The following is a 21,127-nucleotide window of genomic DNA, read 5'->3' as shown; positions in this document are numbered from 1 at the left end:
GCGCCCCCACACAGCGCTCCGCTCCGTTGCGGCACCGCAGAGCAGAAGGGCGCATGCGCGAGAGTCGCTCCGCCCTTCCCGCTCGCTCCCCTCCCCAAGTGTGCCAACAGGCGTGTGCGCGTGCCCTCCTCCTTCCCTTGGCGCATGCGAACGCCGCGGCTTTGGAGCCCGCCCGAAGGGGCGGGGGAAGGATACGTTGCTGCAGGCACGGGGGGAGCTGGGGGCGGGGCCGGGGTCAGGTGACTGGGAGGCTCGCGCTGAGTGACGGTTAGCGGCGGCTGTGGGAGCAGTAACGGTAGCGAGGGCGGCGGTCTGGCGGGGCGGACGGCGGGGGCTCGGCCCGAGGGAGGCGCTATGGCGACCACTGTCACTACTCAGCGGGGCCCGGTGAGTTCTGCCGGGTGAGAGTCAGCGGCGGAGCCTCTCAAGGCTGTCTCCTGTTAGTTCTTGCGACTGCAGCGCATTGGGCTGGTGAGGCCCAGCTTGGACCCTTCTGGGCTTCGGTTTCTGTCCCTCTCCTCCTCGGCCCAGCTACTGTCAGTGGGCCTCGGTGGGAGGATGACTCACCCTTCTTAGCTCTCCCTTCCCCCGCTTGCGGCTCGTGGCGGAGGGAAGAGGAGAGACCTCTGTTCTTCGGACTGCCGTGATACTGGGGAAGGGGGCGGGGGGAGGAAAGTCTGCCTTTTCTCCCGGTTCTCCGCCTTGCGAAGCGGCTTTGGGAAAGGGGAGGGGAAGGTCCTTCCTATTTGCCTGTAGGGCTTGAAGAGGCTGTTCTGCCCGTTCTTCGGCTAAGGGCCTCCCAAAGGAGCGAACGGCTGAAACTAAACCGACGCTAAACCTCTTCCTCTTCAAAGCAGAGTTGAGCTTTGTGTTTTCATGGTTGGGCAGGGCAGATTTAGGTAGCTGTCTCTGAAATTGCTGCTTTAAATCTGGAACACGGAACGTGCTGAAAAACACATTCAGTGGTAGTAGGTAGGTGTGTGTTGGAGGAGGAAGGAATTGAGCAGTCTTAAAACCAATTTAACAGTCTTCTGGGAATTAGCGTTGATAATTTATTGGGAATGTGTTACTGTCTAGTTTTGCCCTGGAATAATCTTGCCCAGCACTGGGGTGTTCTACTGTGTGGTGTATAACTTGGTATAGCATCAGCTCTCGACTGATGTGCTGTTCCTGTCTGGTCCTCCTGTGTGGAAGAAGGTAATAGTAATTGACGATACTGTGTTGCTCTGCAAGCAAAGTAAGGTTTTTCTTAAACAATCAATTAAAACTGCTCTATTTTATTTCTTAGAAACAGCTACTTTTTAATCTGTCTGTTCAAGACGAGAGGAGTGAATTATTAAACTGCTGATCTTGAAAAACTGCATTGCTGTCTGTTATCTCATGACAGTAATACTATATGATCATAAATTTAATTCCTTAAAACGGATTATTTGTCTGGTCTTCCAGAATATATTCATTTTACAATGGATTGTGATGATGGTTCTGTTGTTGGAATAAAAGTTTTATGTGGAGAACTAAGGTGAAAAAGTGAATGAGGTTTTTTGTTGTCTCATGATGGTGTCAGGAAAAGACAACGGCTGCAGTTCTGGTTGAATCTGTGCTGAATTAGGTAGTTGCTGTCCCCAAAGGCTTGGTGTTTGAAAAGTTGGTAGTGTGAATACATCCAAATAGAATTCTGTCAATATGTGACAGGTTTGACTCAAAAAAGTTCAAAATAATACAAATACCTGAAAAATTGTCAAATTTTGTTTAAAAGTAACTTCACTTGTAATTATACTTTAGTTTATGTTTGGAGAACGTTGGGGGGATTGAGGGAGTTTATTTGAGAAAAGGGATAGAAGGAATTGGCAACAACCTAAGTGGTCTGGCTAAAGCTGAATAGTAGGCCTTATTTCAGTCCTAATTTGTGGAGAGATAAAATTGTGCAATTATTTCTATCTCTGAAATGGAGTGGCATTTCTTTTTTGAGAGTAGTTTTGTTTGCTTGTGGTGCTAAACACCTTGTTAGTATGGAGTAGTTTGAATATCTGCCTGTTTTAGCTTGGTGAAATCCCCTTCCTGGGTTGAGATAACATTTTATTGAGAACCTTCTTTGACATGCCTATAATCTTGCACATGTTTGAATATTATAACTGCCTAGTCTTTCTTAAATATTTTAAAGGAACATCTCAATGCTTAGAATATTATTCTACATGTCTTATTTTAGAATTACCCAGGTACTTCTGTATAGTCTCTTGGCAGTCTTTTGTTGCTTAAAATTGATTGAAGCCTGGCAAATGGAAGGGTGTATGGTGACTTACCTTGTACAATTTTGGCTTTCTGTGTTTTTTTTTTCTTTTATTTTTTTAATTATTATTTTTTCTTATGTGTTCCTAATGTTATGCATGTTTTACTTCCTTGTCTTAAGCACTGTAGAGATTTGAATGTTTTCAAAATGAATGAATAAATTATGCAATTTTAAGCTGCCGTTCACAGGTGGGGATGTTTATATGGTACATGCCAGTGTTTCTTAATTCTCTCTGAAGAGGATTACAGAATTGTACTTCTTTCCATATATTCAGCTGCATTACAAATGAGTAGCCACTAAATGGTGCTAAAGGATTGGGAAACATTTTCTCTTTAGCGCTGCAGAGCACAGTTCTGTCTTTCTGTTTGAACAGGCAAGAAAATATTCAAGGTTTTTTCATGTTGGTAAGAAAATAAACTATGCTACTATACTGTTGCCAGTCTTGTTCTTGTACCTGTGCTTTCCAGTTTGTGATGTTCCTTGTTTGGTGAGTAATTAAAATTTCTGATTGCTGTTTAGTCTTTCTTATGAAAAAGAACTGGAATTCATTCTGTCTGTTACTAGTAAATATTCTGCTAGAATATAGATTTCTCTGGCTGTTTTCAGGATGTTGTGGAATTAGTGTGTTGTCACACTGTCATCTTTTGAGAAAAAATCTGCTTTTGAAACCTAAACTATAGCTGGATATGTAAGGGCTGCTAAGTGATACCTTTTCCAAGTGAGAGGTATTAATAAGCAGATTGATCCAAGCACACCTAAAATTAATCTCTGTGGTTATTCACCGTGCTGGCAAATATGTCAGCACCTCCAAAATCAGATCAAGTACTAAGCTAGGATTATGTCTATTTCTTCTTCTACTTTCCCTAATAATCACTACTTTGACTGGAAATTTTATAATACTATATTTATGTTTACTTCTATTTTCTTGTACTAACACTGTCATTTATCTATGTAAGGCTTGTTGTTTCTGATTTTACTTGAAGTTTTGTCTAAAGACTCTTCAAAACTTTGATATCTTTTTCTGAACAAAGTTGACAAAAAAGCAGTTCCTGTTTATATTGTCCAGTATTGATACATGTTATGCTGTGACAGGGCAGTTTTGAATACAAAGTCCCATGGTCAAAATAATTGTGTTGATATTTCTGGGTATAATTTAGTATTGTTTTAGATTTTCTTTTTTTGTTCTCATTAGAATGTGGATATATATAGTATAAAATCCTGATCTGTGAAGGTGGAAATTTCATGAAGACACATTGTTGCAATCAATTTGGATTTCAGAAGTAGTTTAAAAAGTTGAGGGAGTAAGATGTCATTGAGTGTTTCTAAGCAAAATGTGGATTAATTTTTAAGTGCTGTGATCTGCTCACTGAAGCATGTTACTTTGACAGAAACTGTTGAGGGCAGCATTGGTAATGCTTTGAAGCTCTTGCTCTCTTAACAGATAAGAGATGTACCTTTAGGCTCTAAGGGTCTTATTTTCTGTTGCATCCAATGGCATTTTCTTTTAACCAAGACTTGGAGGAAAGAAAGAGGTATGTGCAGTGATAGAGTAGAAAAAAAAAAAAAAATCAGATGTCTCTTCCTGGAATTAATGGGAATTATCCTTCTCCTTAATGCTAACTGCAATGTGAATTCATGGGTTTCCTTGTTTTGAGCTGTTGCTATGGCTTTTTCTGATATTATTACTCTGTTACTTTGAATGTAGACTAAATCTGTGTAGCTCAAATATGCTGTAAATGCTTGGTGAGTTTGAGATGACTATGGACATTTATTCTATCTTTAATTTTTAACTCACATCTGTATACAATAGTTCATGCCATACTTAGTAGTAATTCAAATTATTCTTTAAATGAAGAAGGGAATATTTTTTTTTCTTCTGCAGTAAAACCAAACTTTTTTTTCTTTATTAACAGTTGTGCTTTTGCACTGTGGAATGTATTTTGTGAATATTTAAATGGAGAAGTGTAGGTGTGCTGGGAAAATACTTAGTCAAGACTAAATATAGGTGGTGTACTTGGGGGAAAGGAAAAGTGCTATTAAGGTGATGACTATAAAATCATAAAGCCTTTACAGGTAGTCATATGGAACCAATGAAGTGACAGAGTAGATGGGGAAATTTCTGGCAACAGGAAAAAATAATGAAAACAGGAGAAGCAAATCTGGTACCTTGCAGTCCACAAAACTTTTTATTTTGTGACATTAAAAAAGGGGGTGAGGGGGCAAAAATCTGTAAATGTAATAAACTTAATTACTCTTACATTCTTTCCTTTATCAATCTCTAAATTGAAGTTCTGGAGTAGAGCCTTTGACTACAATGCTACAGGAGTTTAACTGGGGGTGTATCATGGTGTAATGTGAGTCCTATAGAACAGTTCAGGTTAGAAGGGATGTCAGGAGGCTGACTTCTTGCTAAAAAATGGTCGATTTTTAATTCAGACCAGGTTGCTCAGGACTCTGTCTCACCTCTAAGGTGAGAGATTTTGCAATCTTCCTGGGCATTTTTTTCCTATCTGTGATCGTCCCTGTGGTGATTTTTTTTTTTGTTTGTTTGTTTGTTTGTTTTCCTCTTTCCTCCTTATTTCATGTCAAACCTCCCGTTTCAGTTTGATAATTGAGGTCTCTTTTCTTCTTGCCTTACATCTCAGATGACTACCTGGCTCTGTTTTCTTAATGATCGCCTCATAGATATTGGAAAGCTGCTACGAGGTGCATTCTAAATTTCTTCTACTCTAAACAAATCTTCTGTGTATCCTCACAAGTCTTGTGACACAGCCCATTTTGTGGGCCATCTTGGTGGATCTTTGCTGGGCTCACTCAAGTTTATAATTTTTCATGGACTGCTGGGCATCAAATGGGTTGCAGTATTCCAGATGTGGTCTAATGAGTGCCAACTAAAGGAAAACAATTGTGTTCTACAGCCTACTGGCTAGGCTTTTGTACACTGTGTAGTACACTGTTAGGCTTCATTGTTGTGAGAGTGCTCTGTTCATTCATGTTTAGCTTGCTTTCCACCAGGACCTGCATATTTTTTTTTCTGTAGAGCTGCAGCCTTGCTGGTTGTTCTCTAGTCTGTACTGATGCCAGGGATTTTTCTGTCCAAAGTACAGGACTTTGCACTTGTTGAAATTAATAAGATTCCTGGCAGTGAATTCTTGCATCTCTCTGGTTGTTGGTCCAGTCCTCAAGTATACCAGTCATTCCCCCCCCAAATTTGGTGTCATCCTCAAAACTGATAAGGGTACATTCTGTCTTCACCTCCAGATACTGGAAAGTAAAAATATTAGACACATATAATTAGTTTCAGTATGCTGAAGAACTTTGCTTTTGACAAACCTCCAGTGTCTTTAAGCACTGGACTTCAAATTCAGAGCTCGGTGATCCAGCCAGTGTTTTGCCCATCCAGTGGTTTGCCTGTTTGAATTGTCATGACCCAGCTTTGATTCCTACTGCTCTTTCCTTATTTGGAGATTTTAATAATTTTATTGTATTATAGAAGGCAGATGGGGTTCATTAGGGTGTAAAGGCTGGCTGTTCCTAGTCTTTGGTTTTTCCTTTGTGTGTCTAGAAATAGCTTGAAGACAAACTTGCTCTATGTATTTCTTAGCAACCAAAGTGAAGCTGACCTGACTGTGGTTCCTCATGTCATCTTTCTTCATTTTTGATATCTGGCTATTTGATTTGTCTTGTGACAGCTATAGAGAACTTCCTCTGATGTCTATGACCTTTCAAAGATGATAGAGAGTAGTCTTGAAAAAATACCAGCTAGCTCTTTCAGAGCCTCTGTGTGCATCCTATCTGGTCCCAGCCTTTTCTTTAGTGTGCAAACTAACAGGAATTCTCTCTCATTTGCTTATCTATTCTTTCTTAAAAAAAACAGTAAAACCATTCAAAGGAGAGTGGTTAGAACGGTTTTGAGTAGGTAGGTGTTTAAAGCTCTTCAACATGAAACTTCTTTGAAATGTGGTGTCAGGATTTCTTGGTAATTGCTAGTGTGGAAACCTTAGTTAAGGTTCCCCGAATGTGTCTTGTCTTAGCATATGGTTTCATAAGTCAGGGCATTTGTGGTTGTTCTTGGCTCTGCATTCCCTTTCCCTCCCTTATGTAGGTACCAGTACTCACATGATCAGTTAGCGATGTAAGGGCCCTAATGACTTCCTCTCCTCTTCCCTTTGCCCTGACCCTTGTTTAATTTTCTTCTGATCAGCCCTCTGCGCTAGTGTACTTTACAATTGCCTTGGTACCACTTAATGTTGCATAAGAAAAGGTTGTGAAAATGAACAGGAAGGTAAGACTGAGATAGCTCAGTCCTAAATTTGTTCAAATAGTGGTAGAATATCATACTACCTTCAGTTTGAAGAAATTGAGATGAAATTTTTATACCTGCAGCATTTCACTTTGAAGATCCTCAAAACTAGTTCTTCAGTGTTTTTAGAAGATAAGAAGGGCAATTTTTGATATCCATTGCTGTCAATCAAATTTGTTAGGAAGTAATTACAAGGCATGCTTAGTTTTTGTGAATGCCTGCTCCACATTTGTCTTCAGAATTTTAGCTCTATCATAGCATTATCATGTTGCTGTCTTGCTTGAAAAGATAGTTCTAGTAAAATTCAAATGTTAAATGGAATTAATTTTTTGTTCTACAGTTAATGGCAGAGCAGGTATGAATTTCACATTCTTCCTTAAATGTTGTTGTAGTAGAGGGAAGTGCATTTGTTTTAAAGCAGATGTTGAGTAGGATCACTGATACAAGCTTGTCACTTGTAGTCTCCTTACTTTAGAACCAAAAACTGTGGTTTAATTCTGATTATGTTGATTTTTTTTGTCTTTGATTCAGGGTTGGAGGTGGCAGTTATGTGCTGGCTTTTAAATGCTTTTAGAAGGACATAAGTTAGGCTGTTTTCTTTACAGATTGCACACTACTGATTTGTCTCCATCAATATGGAATCAACAGATGATTAGCATAAGAGCTGAGTAGTGTATTTGCCTCAGTGAGCATCTCTCCTAGGTATTTTACTTAATATATCACCAGGACTTACGTACCGGATCTCAGTCAGAGTTGCACCTTTAAGATGGGTGTGTATGCATCTCCCGTTCCCCACTCTTCCTTTTGGAGAGGTTTACCACTCAGATCTTTTGAGTGACACTAACTGTTTTCAGTTTCTGTGTATGTCTGCTCTGCAGTTCAGGATAAGAATGTAGCCTTGTGTGAGATAACTGAATTACTTAAAATTGGCTTAGATGCTATAAGAAAACTTTGGTCTCCCTTAGAGATTTTGTTTATCCTTGTTGTCTTAATTATGGAGAGTAGATTATATATTTTATTTGGGAACAGTATATAGGTGACTTAAAATTTAAAAGGTGAAAGATATTAGACTTCTCCCTTTCCAATGTCCATGTTAAGACGGTGGAGACAAAATATGCTGTCCTGTTTTCTAAGAAGTTGACAGAGGGTGCTTGCATATATGGCAATGTAATTTCAGGGCTGCAGCCACCACAGAATGTCCCGAGTTGAAAGGGACCCACACGGATCATTGAGTCCAACTCCTGTCCCTGCATAGGACAACCCCACAGTTCACACCATGTGTCTGAGGGAGTTGTCCTGTCTCTTCTTGAATACTGACAGGCTTGGAGCCATGACACCTCCCTAGGGAGCCTGTTCCAGTGCTCCACCACCATCTGGGTGAAGAACCTTTTCCTAACGTACAACCTAAACCTCCCCTGGAACATCCTCCTACCATTCCCTTGGGTTCTGTCATTGGTTGTCAGAGAAAAGAGATCAGCACCTTACCTTTCCTCCTTCCCTTGTAAGGAAGCTGTAGACCGCAATCAGGTCTTGTCCCAGTCTCTTCTTCTCAAGGCTGAACAAACCAAGTGACTTTAGCCACTCTTGATATGGCTTCCCCTCCAAACCCTTCACGAACTTTGTAGCCCTCTTCTGGATACCCTCCAGTAGCTTTATATCCTTTTTATACTGTGCTGCCCAGAACTGCACACAGGTGAGGTCACACCAGTGCAGAGCAGAGCGGGACAATCACCTCTCTCGCCTGGCTGGCAATGCTGTGCTGGATGCACCCAGGACACAGTTGCCCTCTTGGCTGCCAGAGCACTCTGGTGGCTCATGTTCAACTTGCTGTTCACCAGAACCCCCAGATCCTTCTCTGCAGAGCAGCTTTTCAGCATCTTGTCCCCTAGTCTGTATGTACAGCCAGGGTTGCCTTGTCCCAGGTGCAAAATCCAGCACTTGCCCTTATTGAACTGCATGCGGTTGGTGATTGCCCAGTTCTCTAATTGGTCTAGATTCCTCTGCAGGGCCTTTCTGCCCTTGAGAGTGTCAGCAGCTCCTCCCAATTTAGTGTCATTGATGAACTTACGTAGTATTCCCCTGAGTACTGTGTCTAAGTCATTTATGAAGACATCAAAGAGTGCTGGCCCTAAGAGGCATCCTTGTAGAACCCCATTAGTGGCTGGTTGCCAGCCTGACATAACCCCATTTACTAAAACTCTTTGAGCCTGGCCCATCAGCCAGTTGCTCTCCCACTGCATTATGTATTTATCCAGCTGTGTGCTGGACATCTTGTCCAGGAGGATACTGTGAGAGACAGTATCAAAGTCTTTACTGAAATCCAATAAGATCACATCGACAGACTTCTCTTGGTCAACTAGGTGGGTAACCTTATCGTAAAAAGAAATAAAGTTTCTTAAGCGGCACTTCTGGCTATGGGAAGTCTTTATGATGTCTATTCTTAGAGATGCTAATAACACCAGAATTGAAACTTTCTGGAGGTCAGGGGTTGAAGGGCATCTTCTGTGTTGTAAATGCCATCACCTTGCTAATTCTCGTGCCACTTCAAATCTCTCATAAATGGATTATGTTTTATTTTAAAACCAATTCCTTTTTATTCCTTGTTACAAGAACCTGTCTAATTTCCAACCTAATTTAAATGAACTTTATTTTAATATTAGCACTATCTTTTACTTTAGTCTTTTCCTTCTCTGTCTCCATTTCCCCCCTCACTTTTTAAAACATAAGGTACTTAGGATCTTAATTGTAAAATTTTGAGATGCTTGTAAGCAAAATTTATTTGTTCCCAATAGCCTAGCAGCAGGCATTCAGTATTTCCTCCCTAGGTTTCTGATCAAGTTCCTTTCTGCCATATAACACCTATTGTTGACAGGAGTCAGAGGCTCTCAGATACCAATAGTAATACAAAATGTGATTTGGCAAGAGCTGCAACTTCTGTCTTCAAGATGCAATCTTTACATGCAAGTGCTGTCTAATCTTCAAAAGCTGTGTTCTAGAGGCCTGTTATGTTAAATTATGTTCTGTAGGCACGCATCTGCCAGATATACAGTTGAGTAATCCTGCCTGGGATTGCAACATAAGAAATTGCACTGTTTTATGTCTTGCTGTGGTGAAAAGTTCTGTATTAAATATGTAAGCAACTCTATAGACAACATAAATGAGTACAGCTTAGTTATAAATTTTCTATGCCACTTTATTTGCCTTTTAAAGTTTATTATAGTATGATTGTTATTTTAATGTTATTTTAATCTCTCTAGATGTCTTACGAATAATGTTCCCTGACCATTTAAAACCTAGAAACAACATGAGTTATTGAATTGACAGTAATAAAATTGACAAGTAATAGGTAGAAACTTTGCCTTCTTTTAAACTTAGAGAAAATACATGGTTGGCTGCTAATTTGTATTGGCACATGTGACAAAGTTCCTTTAGTGTTGATCTACTTGAATTTTTTTGTCATGGGTCTTTCTTATGACAGACCAGTGTTTGAATTCCTCCATTATTGTTTCGAGCATGGTGAGCTTTTTGTCCCCTAATTGTCCTCAAGGTTAGTTGCAGGCTGGCTGTGATTAACATTGGAAAACCATTAGGACACTTTTGTTGTGTTGAAAGAGTCTTAGTTATGTTGAAGGATTGGGTTCATAGGAAACGTTGTCTTTATGATCTGTCTTGAAGGTGACTTTGAAAATGACAATTTCAAATGAAAGCAGCATGCTGTATCTTGTCACAGGAATGATGGGATGCAACATGAGTGATGAACATGTGAAAGCGCTGAGTGCCATCATATGCCTTACGTGAATGGGATGTAAAACTTTAGTAGCTCTGACCTCTGTATGGACTAAAATATTCAGTTGCAGAGCAGACTTGGTTCTGTACATCCTACTTTTTTCAGAGGCAGATGTTGAAAGTTAGTGGTTTTGGAAGTGAGTATGAGAACATCCTCTACATGACTGGCAGTTTTGTCGTTTAATTAGTTCTTTCTTTGTGCTGTCAGAAGGTGACTAAATTCTGATGGGTGCTTTTGCTAATCTTTTCTTTGATTTATATTCTTCTCCCTTTTTATTATGAAAGTGTAAGACTTAAGTTTGAAGGGTCTTTTTCTTTTCTTTTTGAAGGTATATGTTGGAGAGCTTCCTCAAGATTTTCTTCGCATTACCCCAACCCAGCAGCAACAGCAAATCCAGCTGGATGCCCAGGCAGCACAGCAGCTACAGTATGGAGGACCCATGGGTACAGTAGGCAGACTCAGCATTACTGTAGTACAGGTATACATGGTACCATCTCTATACAATTGAGGAAATGTAATTAAATAATAACGCTAATCTTATTGGAACGATGATGAAAAAGATGATGTTGCGTTGGAATTTGAGTTGCTGAATTACTTGTATATAAGGAATGAGTAATTTTTTTAAAGTTTTTGGAGCTACTGGAGCTGACACTGGTCTTTATCAAGTTCAGTTGTTGTTTATTTTTAGGTGTTTGTGCATACAAGAAAAAATATGTTGCTTGAGTAATAAAACCTAATGGCTGTTCTTGATGTCATGTCTGAAAGTAACTACTTTTTATAGAATCACAGGATAGTTGAGGTTAGAGGGGACCTCTGGAGCTTATTTAGTCCAAACCTCATCCCACCCCTTATCCCTGCCCCAGGCCATTTCCTTAATCAAGGGTTAAAGAGGATGTTACATACAAGAAAAGGCTGAGAAAGCTGGGCAACAGCCTTTGGGGGAATCTTATCAATGCAAAGTCCCTGCCATCAGGTATGATGATATATGAAGAAGACAGCTTGGCTCTTTCCAGTGCTATCTAGAGGAAAGACGAGAAATGCAGGGGGCACAAATTGAAATACAGCAAACTCTATTTAAGTATATGAAAAACTTTCTTACCATGAGAGTTGTCAAACATCAGAACAGGTTGCCAAAAGGGTTTGTGGAGCTTCTGTCCAGGGAGATACTCAGAACTTGCCTGAGCATTTGACCCTGCTTTGAGAGGGGAGCTTAGACTAGCTAATCTCTAGAGGTCCCATCCAACCTCAGCCATTCTGTGAAACACTTAATTGTGTCAGTGGCCCTTTGCTGGACTTGTTCAACTATGACCATGTCTTCTTCTGGGCAGCCCAGAGCTGAAGACAACAGTACTCCAGATATGGTCTCCTCAGTGCTGAGCAGAAGGGATCATTTTCCTTGGCCTGCTAGCTGTGCTTTCCCTTATGCAGCCCAGGATGCTGTCTTTGTTGCTGCAAGGGTGCACTGCTGGCTTATTTCCAACTTGGTGTCCACCAAGACCCCGTACATCCTTCTCTGCAAACCTGCTCTCCAACCAGCTGGCCTATAGCCTATAGTGATGCGTGTGGTTATTCCTTCTCAGGGCAGAATGTTGCTTTTTCATTTGTTAAACTTTGAGATTCCTGTCTGTGCACTTCTCCAGCCTGTCAAGGTCCCTCTGGTGTCCCAAGAGAGATAGTCTTCTATACCTGTCTGGGAGTTTATGCAGGAATGTTGTGGGAATCTGGCTGCATGTTGAGACATGTGGCATTCTGGATAGGAGACTTAGCATGGCATAGTTAACCTGTGAAACGTGAAAAGCTGGTTGAAGTCTTTTGTATTTAAATATGTGCTGCTAAAGTATGTAGAGCAGCATGCCTTAATTCCGTTATTAATAAACTGGTGGAAGATCAGAAAATGTTTTTGGGAAGGTAATTTACTGTTCTCTTTTTCTTGGAGATATATAGGAATGGTGATGAGTTTGTCTAGGCACAGTTAATTGTGTCATCTTAAATTACTAGACAGACAATTTATACGCTCTTTTCTTTGGCAAAATTTTGTGATAAACTGCTTAATCTCAGGACTTCAGAGTCTATAGAGTACATAATTTAGGTGCCAACTTTTCTACTTTAATTGTTAAACCTAGATTTACAATAAACAGTTTAAGACCTTACCAGCTCTAATATATGAGTTACTGAAGCAGCATGTGTCACGAAGAAGAGGACTTTCGAGGCCAGATCTGCAGCCATTATGACTAAATCTTATGCAAGTCTCAACTGTTCCAGTTCTTTAAGTGTCCTGTAGGTGGGAGGCACCCTAGGCACTGTATTTTTTTCAGCTGTCTTACTAAGAGAAGAACTGTAGGCTGCTTAGTACAGGTCAGAGGAACAGCGTGTCCAAAGAGTCCAATTTCTACTTTGACATAGCTATGCAACAGTACTCAGTTCAGTTGTCTTCAGGACTGTCATCAACTTGTTTTGTCCTATTCCTCTGATGTTACAGAAAAAGTATGTTGGATATCTTCTGATTCTGTACAGCATCTGTTTTTATTGTAACGTAGAACTTAAGTTACCCACTCAATTAAGTAATACTGAATGCACACACTGAATTAATTGAGTTTTCTAATAACTTCAAGAAGCATGATTTACCAGGTTTTACCTCAACTGAACTGCTTTTGCAGTTTGTGCTTTTGTATTGTGTGATATTCTTGAAGCTATTGGATTTCTGTGTTTCATTATTTAAAAGTATTTCAATGAAAGAGGACAGGCTTCCTGTCACTTTAAGTTCAGGATTGTATATTGGAAAACAGATACCTAGGCAAAAATCAAATTTTTTTGTGTGGTATGAAGTAACTTACTTTAGATATGGTGAAGATGTGTATTTTCAGCAACAGATGGGTTAAAACAAAGTTCCCATTCCAAGGTCTCCCAGCCATTTAATGGTGTTGCTGGCTTATATTTTTATGTGAATGCCTTTTTTTTTTTTTTCTTCCTGTCTACCTCATAATCAAATCTACCCTTTTGTTCAATATTTGATCCTCTTTGTGAACTAATAGTAATTAATTTCTCAAGTTAATGTAAATATAATACACTTATAGGTTTTCTTTTCTTTCCAGGCAAAATTGGCAAAGAACTATGGAATGACCCGCATGGATCCATATTGTCGAATACGGTTGGGTTATGCTGTGTATGAAACTCCAACAGCACATAATGGAGCCAAGAACCCCCGCTGGAACAAAGTTATTCAGTGCACTGTTCCCCCGGGTGTGGACTCTTTTTATCTAGAGATATTTGATGAGGTCAGAATTGCTATATATTTTCCCCTGACTCCCTGTCTCCTATTTGGACTGACGTTTGGTTGAAGTTTTGCAAAAAATGGTTGAATTACCAAAGGCTGTTTCTTAGCTGTACTCTCTGGGAGGTGACAAAGCTTTTTCAGAATCTCAAGAGCAGCAATGCATAAGGCTTCATTCCTCCCAAGAATGTCAGAGCTATTACTTTTCCTTTGGTAGCTCATAAGATGCATTAGCAGGGTTCCCTGCAAAGGAAGAGAAGAAAAAAAAGTCTGAGTGCTGTTTAAGCTCTTCTTTGCAATCAAAATGCCCTGCACCCTTATATTCTGTACTGTCCCTATTAAAAATAGCCTGTTTATACAATACTGTTTTACTCAGAAGTTATTCAGTGTTGTTCTAGCCCAGGAGGGCCTTGGAAGCTTTCCCAAGCTTGGAAATGCTGAGTGTGAAATAGTAAAATATAGACTCTCTGTAGTCACTAGGATTTATTCACAGAAACTAAGAGGCTACAACTGAGGCTAAAGTCTGTAGTTTGCATCTTTTTGTTGCGTCTATTACTGTGTGTAGTAAAACTTGACACTGCAGCAGCTGTGTGGTCATTACACAAGTGGGGCTTTTGGATGCTGTTTTGTGGGTTTAGTGGATTGGTTGAAGTGTCCATTTTATTGCTGCAACAGGGTGGCAGATCAGTACTTGTGTCTGCTCTTGAATCACTGGAGTTAACAGCCTATGTTAGGAGTGTAAACAGAAGCTGTTTACATTAATTTAATGGCCTCTAATATTATATCACTAGATTTACTCAGACTATGCTGATATTAACATGTATTTCTGGAAGTGTTCTGCTTCAGGTTTTCAATGTCTTATTAAATATCTGCAATCAGTCTATAATGCCACTTAAAGCATTGTTCATCCTTGTTGGAAAGGAGGTGGCCATAATATTTCCTGACACTTCAGTAGCTTCAAAAGGAATAACTTAAAAAGAAAATTGGCAAAATGAAATAGCATAAAACTGAAGGAAGTGTTAGGTAAAAATAATTTTAAGATTTTGGGTATTTTTCAGGGCAATTAACTTGATGCTGTTTTTAAATTATATTCCAGCGGGCCTTTTCAATGGATGACCGCATCGCTTGGACACACATTACAATTCCTGAGTCTCTGAAACAAGGAAATGTGGAGGATGAATGGTATAGCCTGAGCGGAAGACAGGGTGATGACAAAGAAGGAATGATTAATCTGGTTATGTCGTACACGGTAAGCCAAGTTTGGGGTGGGAGGAAGGGAGAGAAGCTTCTTGGGTAATGGAGGGTGATATTCTAGATTGAAGTAGAAGTAGTTTCATTGTACCTTACAGGGTGTTTGTGCGTGTTTGCATTTAAAATAATGATAATTTTGGGAATAGCAGTCAAAAATACTGGTTAAGGCAGTAAATACTTTTTGGTGAGGTGGTAAATAGATATTTATTTGCCCGGTTTTGCAATTACAAAAATTCAACTTATTCCTGAGCTAATACATCTATTAAAAATAAATCCTTAGTCAAATGGTCCATTTTAATTTCTAATTTAATAATAATAATAATTTTCAAAAGCTTGGTGGAATCTTAACAATAACTTATTTCCCTCCCCCCCCCCCCCCCCCAATCTTTAGAAATTCTTTTCAACTTAAAAGCAAAAATAATGGAAAGTCCTGTCTGTCTCAGGTCTTTCTTGGATAGTTTGAATGCTCTTTCTGATGTCTGGTTTTTTTTACTTCCATTCTTGTTCATTTGGTGCTCCTGGTCATGAACTGCTGACTTACAGTGGTCCATGTAGCAGCTCATGGACTATTCTTTCATCTGTCACTTTTGTCTTAAAAAGCTGTTGGATAACATGTGCGGCCCTGAATGCCTCCTACTATGCTTGTCCATCATCAAAAGTTCCAAGTTGCTGTTGAGAGCACAACTGGGAACAGATGTTCCCTGCTGTTTGAAATTCACATTCTGTCCCACAACAGAACAGGTGTTTTGTTAGCCCTAGGATAAATGACTTTGTAATTAACATTTAAAACTGTCTGCCCATGAATGTAGTGTACATAGAATTTGACCTTTTAATTTTTTCCAGGATAAAACTGAACAAGAGTTGTGGTAGTAAAAGGGAATGGAGTTAAATTGATATTTTGTTTAAAGTACTGGTTTACCTAAAAAGTAATTGATTTGAACTAAAATTTGCTTTTAGGAGCAGTATACTGCTTTTAATAAAAATCAGGTTTGTGCTAAGATTTCAGTTACAATGAATATGTTGTATATTTAATAAGAATGAGGCATGGAAGCTGATCAAACCTGTATTTTAGAATACGCGTTTGTCTTCAGTAACAAAATTTCAGTGACAAAAATTTATCAAATTGTTGCAAAAGGCTAGTTTGACATGATGCATTTGTATTGATTTATGGGCAAGTTAGTTGCCATTTAAAAGCATGGTAGTTTAGGTAGTTTACCTGAGATTTTGCTTAATATATAAATCAGCACTTAATACAGTCATATTGTAATATTGAACATGGATTTGCGATGTCACGATTTGTTTGCAAATACTGTTTTAATTGCCGGTTTAAGGTTTTTTTTTTATATCTTGAGTAGTTTACTATGTTCTAACCTGTTGTTTTTGTGTGAAGTCTTTGCCAGCTGCCATGATGATGCAGCCCCAGCCAGTGGTCCTGATGCCCACTGTATATCAGCAAGGAGTTGGATATGTGCCTATAGCAGGTATGTTTTCTCTCCTTGAAGACTGTTAACGCTTCCAGGTGAAGGGTTTTGCAGAGATAACTACCAAATTTCTCCTGGTTTTCAGAATGTAAAAGAAGCTAAGAATGACTTTGTCCTTAACCATTTTTCCCATGTTACGTTTTTGGGAAGACTGAGTGAATTAAGTGCAATCTGCTTTCAGTCTTATACCCTGTTTAAAGGAGCTGTGTGAGTTTGATTAAATGGATTCAGATGACTGTCAAGTTAAAACAAGTAGCTTGAAGACTTCTCTTTTTGAATATTTATTTTAGACCAATGTCAGGTCACTGAATAACTAAATATATAGCAGGTTGTACTCTAATATAATGTGTGCTTTTTTAAGGGGTGGCAATCCATGCGTGAAAATTTTCAGACTTCAGAAAGTGCACTGAATGACTTGTGTTGTTAGAACTGCAGCTTAAATAGCCTGTGAAGGGATTGACTCTTCTGTGGTCTTTGAAGATGCTTTTGAAACATGCTATACAACATGTGAAGTGTGTAGCACAGTGAATGAAAAATATTAGGGAGCTCTGAGATAGTTACGTAAATACATCAAGAAGAGCTAAAGCAGGTATTATAATTTCTCTTGAACTGTGCAAAGTAAGTTTTGTAAACTTAGGTTTTGTAATTTTTATATCAGAGATGAAAAGTTTGAAGTATGTAAATGAGCTTGAATATGCCCTACTCAGATAACTGATAGGTAAAGTCCAGTTGGGTTTTTTGCCTTTTTCACTTACAGCTCTAAAAAGCTTCAGTTTGTTGTATGAACATTTATTCAGTAATATGTGCACTTTTTTAGGGAAAATAAGATAGAAATTTGTATATTTTGAATTTCTTTGCATACAGGTGTGTGAATGAGTGATAGAGTGTGTGTGACATAATTGCAGTGTTAAGGGATGACACAACAGAGAGTAATATTTTTTTTTTTTAAAGATTCAATTCTCAATTGAGTAAAATTTAATTCTCTATAAAAGCAAACCTCCTCAAGACAAGACTGATGGAGTAACTTAAAGAATGATACCTCCTGTTTCATTTTTATAGAGTACAGTTATAGCAAAACATGGAAAACTCTAGTTACATGCTTTATTCCCTGATGAAAGCATTCAGTCTGTTTCATTTAAAGTGCTTTTATCTCTATAGCTTAATTCTCAGGATTTAAGTCTTGCTTCCTTTTCCAGTGAACTAGTTTCGACTTGTGTGTGCATCCTGAAGTGCAATTCCATTGTTGTAATCCAGACTTTTGTGTAGATTTTGTGTGTTTGAATTAGATGCCATATGTGTTTTGGTTAAAATTTCATCGTATCCCTATATACTGAAGCAGTTAGTGAACGTCAAACATAGTTATCTTGTGTATGGTTAAAAGAAAAACAGTAGCAGGCACGGTACATATGGCAATGTCATAGAAGTTGCTATAGAATTTCTCGAGCAGGTCAAAATGAGAATGTTTGTGTTGTAAAATTATTGTGCCAGCCAGAATACAAACAGTAGAAATGAAGAAACTAGTTTCAGGTATAATTGAAACTAGACATAGAACTGAACAGATGAAACTGATACTAGACCTCTGAATTTAAAAAAACCCAAACAGAATGGTGTATCTTGGTGTTCTGTAAATTCTGTATTTATCTTGAGACTATTTTCAGTAATACTTATTAACTCTACTTGGACATATGGTAGTAATGCCTGACATTTTAGCATATGATAATTTGACTTTATGTAACTATTTTGTTGAGCCTTATGTTGGAGCATTGCCCTTTTGCAAAGATCCATCATGTTTGTTTTAATTACTGATATGATAATCTTCTGTAGTAAAGAATCTTCCTGATTCTATTACTTGTATTTTTAAGGTGTTGCAAAGTCCTGTCCTCCAATTTGAAGTTTTCCTTTGTTCTGGGAAGGCTTGAATGTACTTTCTTGACCTTATAAATACCAAACATATTACAAGCCACCTTTGACCTATTTTTGATCTTTTTTTAAAAAACATTATGATGATTTGTCTCTAGTATTCTAGAATTTCTGTGGGCACCATCAAAATTTCTCAAAGCACTGAGAATTTTAAAGCTTTTGCCTTTTCACTAATCAATGACCCAGTCTTAATAATTAGATGTATGGTTAAGTTTGGACTTTGAAAGTGACTTGACTTCAGAATACTTTTAGTGTTACATACATTTAATTGTATGGCTTAATAAAAATAATTTCAAATTATAAAAGGAAACAATAATGTGTCTTGGAAGGCATTGAGACTTGTCAGAATGTTTTCTGTATGCTGAACTACGTGCTCCTCCTTCTGTGAACTCTTTGAGAAAGGTGCATGCAAACTACTGGCCTTTCCTGCCCAGTTAGATTGATTGTATCTTCTGGGGAAACTCTGTTGGTACACTTTCTTTGGAACGCTGTACAAGGTTTTTTCCTCTTTTTGATACTACTTCAAGAAGGGCAATTGTAGCACATCAATATACTTCACAGGAATATGTTTACCCTCTTCCCATCTTCTTAGTTCAGGTTTTTTACCTATTTAGTTAAATGAGTGTAGTCTATAAGCAAGCTTTGTTTGCGTCCTTCAGACAAGTGGAAGAGCAGCACTGAATAGTTTATTACATCTGAAATAGAGGAGATTCTGCTCTTGGGCAAGACTGTTAGAATCTAAGTCTTATCTATGATGGAAATACAGTGGGTGGACTAAAATGCTTATCCAGACAGTTCAACAGTTATTTGTTAACTGTCCAAAATAATTGTGCTGTAAAGAGAGATGGTGTTAAGTCAAATTTAGTTGTATCATGAAGGCCAAGTTGTGTTTTCTGTGATAAAAAAATTCTGTGCAAAACTAACTTTCCAATTAAGGTCAAAGCAACTCATTTCTCTCATGTTTATCTGTATCATAAACACTGAGGTAAATACTAGTAGCAAGCAGCTAGTCACTGTGGTAAGCAGATGAAGCTTGAAATGCCAACACAAGTAATGCTGTTTTCCCTGTATTTTATTGAAATGGTGATAGAATATTCTTGCACCATGTTAATTCATTCCCAGGGTATTAAAAACTAAAATTTTCTGAGAATAGTGCTAGTTGCTACAAACTATAGTTGCCATAGATATGTTTATGGATTGGGCTCAGGAAAATTTGAACTTGGGAATCCTATTGCTCTTCTGAAAGTTGAGTTTATCTACCATCTCCTCCTGTTTCATTTTCTAAAGATTACTTGTAGAATATTGTGGTATAGTAGGTGCTTACAGTCCAAGCTGATCTTCTTGCTAGTGTATCAAAGACAGTAAGCTAAAAAAATGTTACTTCAGTAAGCAAGCTATATTTCTTATCAGTGAGTATTGATGGGATAAATAGGAAATCAATTCGTACCTAACTTATAAACACCTGTGTAAAGAGTAGGTCAAAACCCCATGTGTTTCAGGGCCCTGTCAGACTCCAGAACATTATTTTTCATTGAGGCAATGTTTTGCGTATATGTACATTACTCCTTCAGGTGTCTGTATTGGTTTTCATGAACTAACTTGTGATGTTATTGGCATTTGTTCAGAAAACCATGGATTTATGTTGTCTTTGTGGGCTTTAAAATATAACGCTTGCTGCAAACACCTGGTGGCTTACTTATTTTGAAAACATCTCCTCTAATTGTAACTTCTGTAAAAACAGCACATTTGGTCAGAGTGCTGGGGCAAATTAGTTGGGAGACTGAATCCTAGCAACATTTAGTTTTTAATATTAGGTAGTTTAGGTTTTACTCAATTTTATCAGTTTATCCAACTTTCACCTTTGGAAGCTAAATGATTAATTTCCTTTTAAAAATAGATTAATATTTCTTTCCCATGTCTTATTCCTTTCCCCTTGCCCCTTCATTTTCACCTGTCTTTAGGGCTTGAGTACTTTGCTCTGGGTAAGTTTCCAAGCTCTTTTCTCACTCCCATACTCATTGACTCAAGAGCCTTTGCATGAATTCATCTAAAAAGCTTTGTTACAGAAGACTGTATCACAAGGTATTGCCACTTCGATGTCACAGTAGAATAATTTAATGCATCTCCTGGAAATTTGTAAAGCCCCTCTAACCACTTGCAAAATTTTGAAAGGCACCTACTTGGATTCAAACTATGATGCTTTAAGTAATTGGTGATAATGGTGTTGATGGATAAGACATGATGTTATTCTTCTGAAATTGTAGTATGTTAATGAGCTATTCTAGGTGATAGTACTGGTTTCCAAGAAGAGAAACTTGAATCTTGCAGTTGTTCTGCTACTGCAAGGCCTGGGGAGAAGCAGGTAATGTCGTGAGTTTTGTAAACTTGAAAGTGAAGAACTCAGTTGTGCAGTGACATGGGGAAGACAGCCTGCCAGTTAGTTGCCTTCTGTTAGTCTTCAAATAAGCCTTTTTGAAAAAAAATAACACCTTTTTTCATCTGTTTGTATCTTTCATGCACATCTGTTTTAGATGCATGTCAAGTTAAACATGCTACTAGAACTCTAAAGGCAAATTATGTGACAGGCAAATTTTTCCTTCAGTCAGACTATGACACCTTCAATTTTGAATTGTGCAAAGGTGTGGTGACATCCTTAACTTTCATAAAGACACTGATCTTCAAGTATGTTCAGAAAATTCTAGAATTACTCCTTGTGATATAAAATGTCATTCTTGGTGCTCTGAATTTCAGGAAGATACTGTAAATGAAACTGATATGGTTGTTGCAACGTATTTAGTTTATTCAGAGCAGTGGAATTGTACAATTT

At 38.4% G+C, this 21,127-nt stretch overlaps 1 protein-coding gene across 2 annotated transcripts in view; it reads left to right on the top strand.

The window, feature by feature from the left end:
* The first annotated feature begins 214 nt into the window (after positions 1–214).
* Positions 215–21,127, top strand: part of TOLLIP (toll interacting protein) — a 29,364-nt gene continuing 8,451 nt past the window's right edge. The window contains exons 1-6 of one of the 2 annotated variants that reach the window (XM_065065073.1): positions 221–387; positions 10,706–10,855; positions 13,470–13,652; positions 14,745–14,897; positions 16,290–16,380; positions 20,262–20,282. In XM_065065073.1, the coding sequence (XP_064921145.1) occupies positions 355–387; positions 10,706–10,855; positions 13,470–13,652; positions 14,745–14,897; positions 16,290–16,380; positions 20,262–20,282 (631 nt within the window). In that variant the 5' untranslated portion in view covers positions 221–354. Of the gene's footprint in view, positions 388–10,705; positions 10,856–13,469; positions 13,653–14,744; positions 14,898–16,289; positions 16,381–20,261; positions 20,283–21,127 lie in introns of both variants that reach the window. The other variant, XM_065065074.1, reaches the window with a different exon arrangement.

This window comes from Columba livia, chromosome 5, assembly GCF_036013475.1.
Source record: "Columba livia isolate bColLiv1 breed racing homer chromosome 5, bColLiv1.pat.W.v2, whole genome shotgun sequence".
In the NCBI taxonomy this organism is placed as follows: Eukaryota; Metazoa; Chordata; class Aves; order Columbiformes; family Columbidae; genus Columba; species Columba livia.
This window is presented reverse-complemented; position numbering and strand designations above follow the sequence as displayed.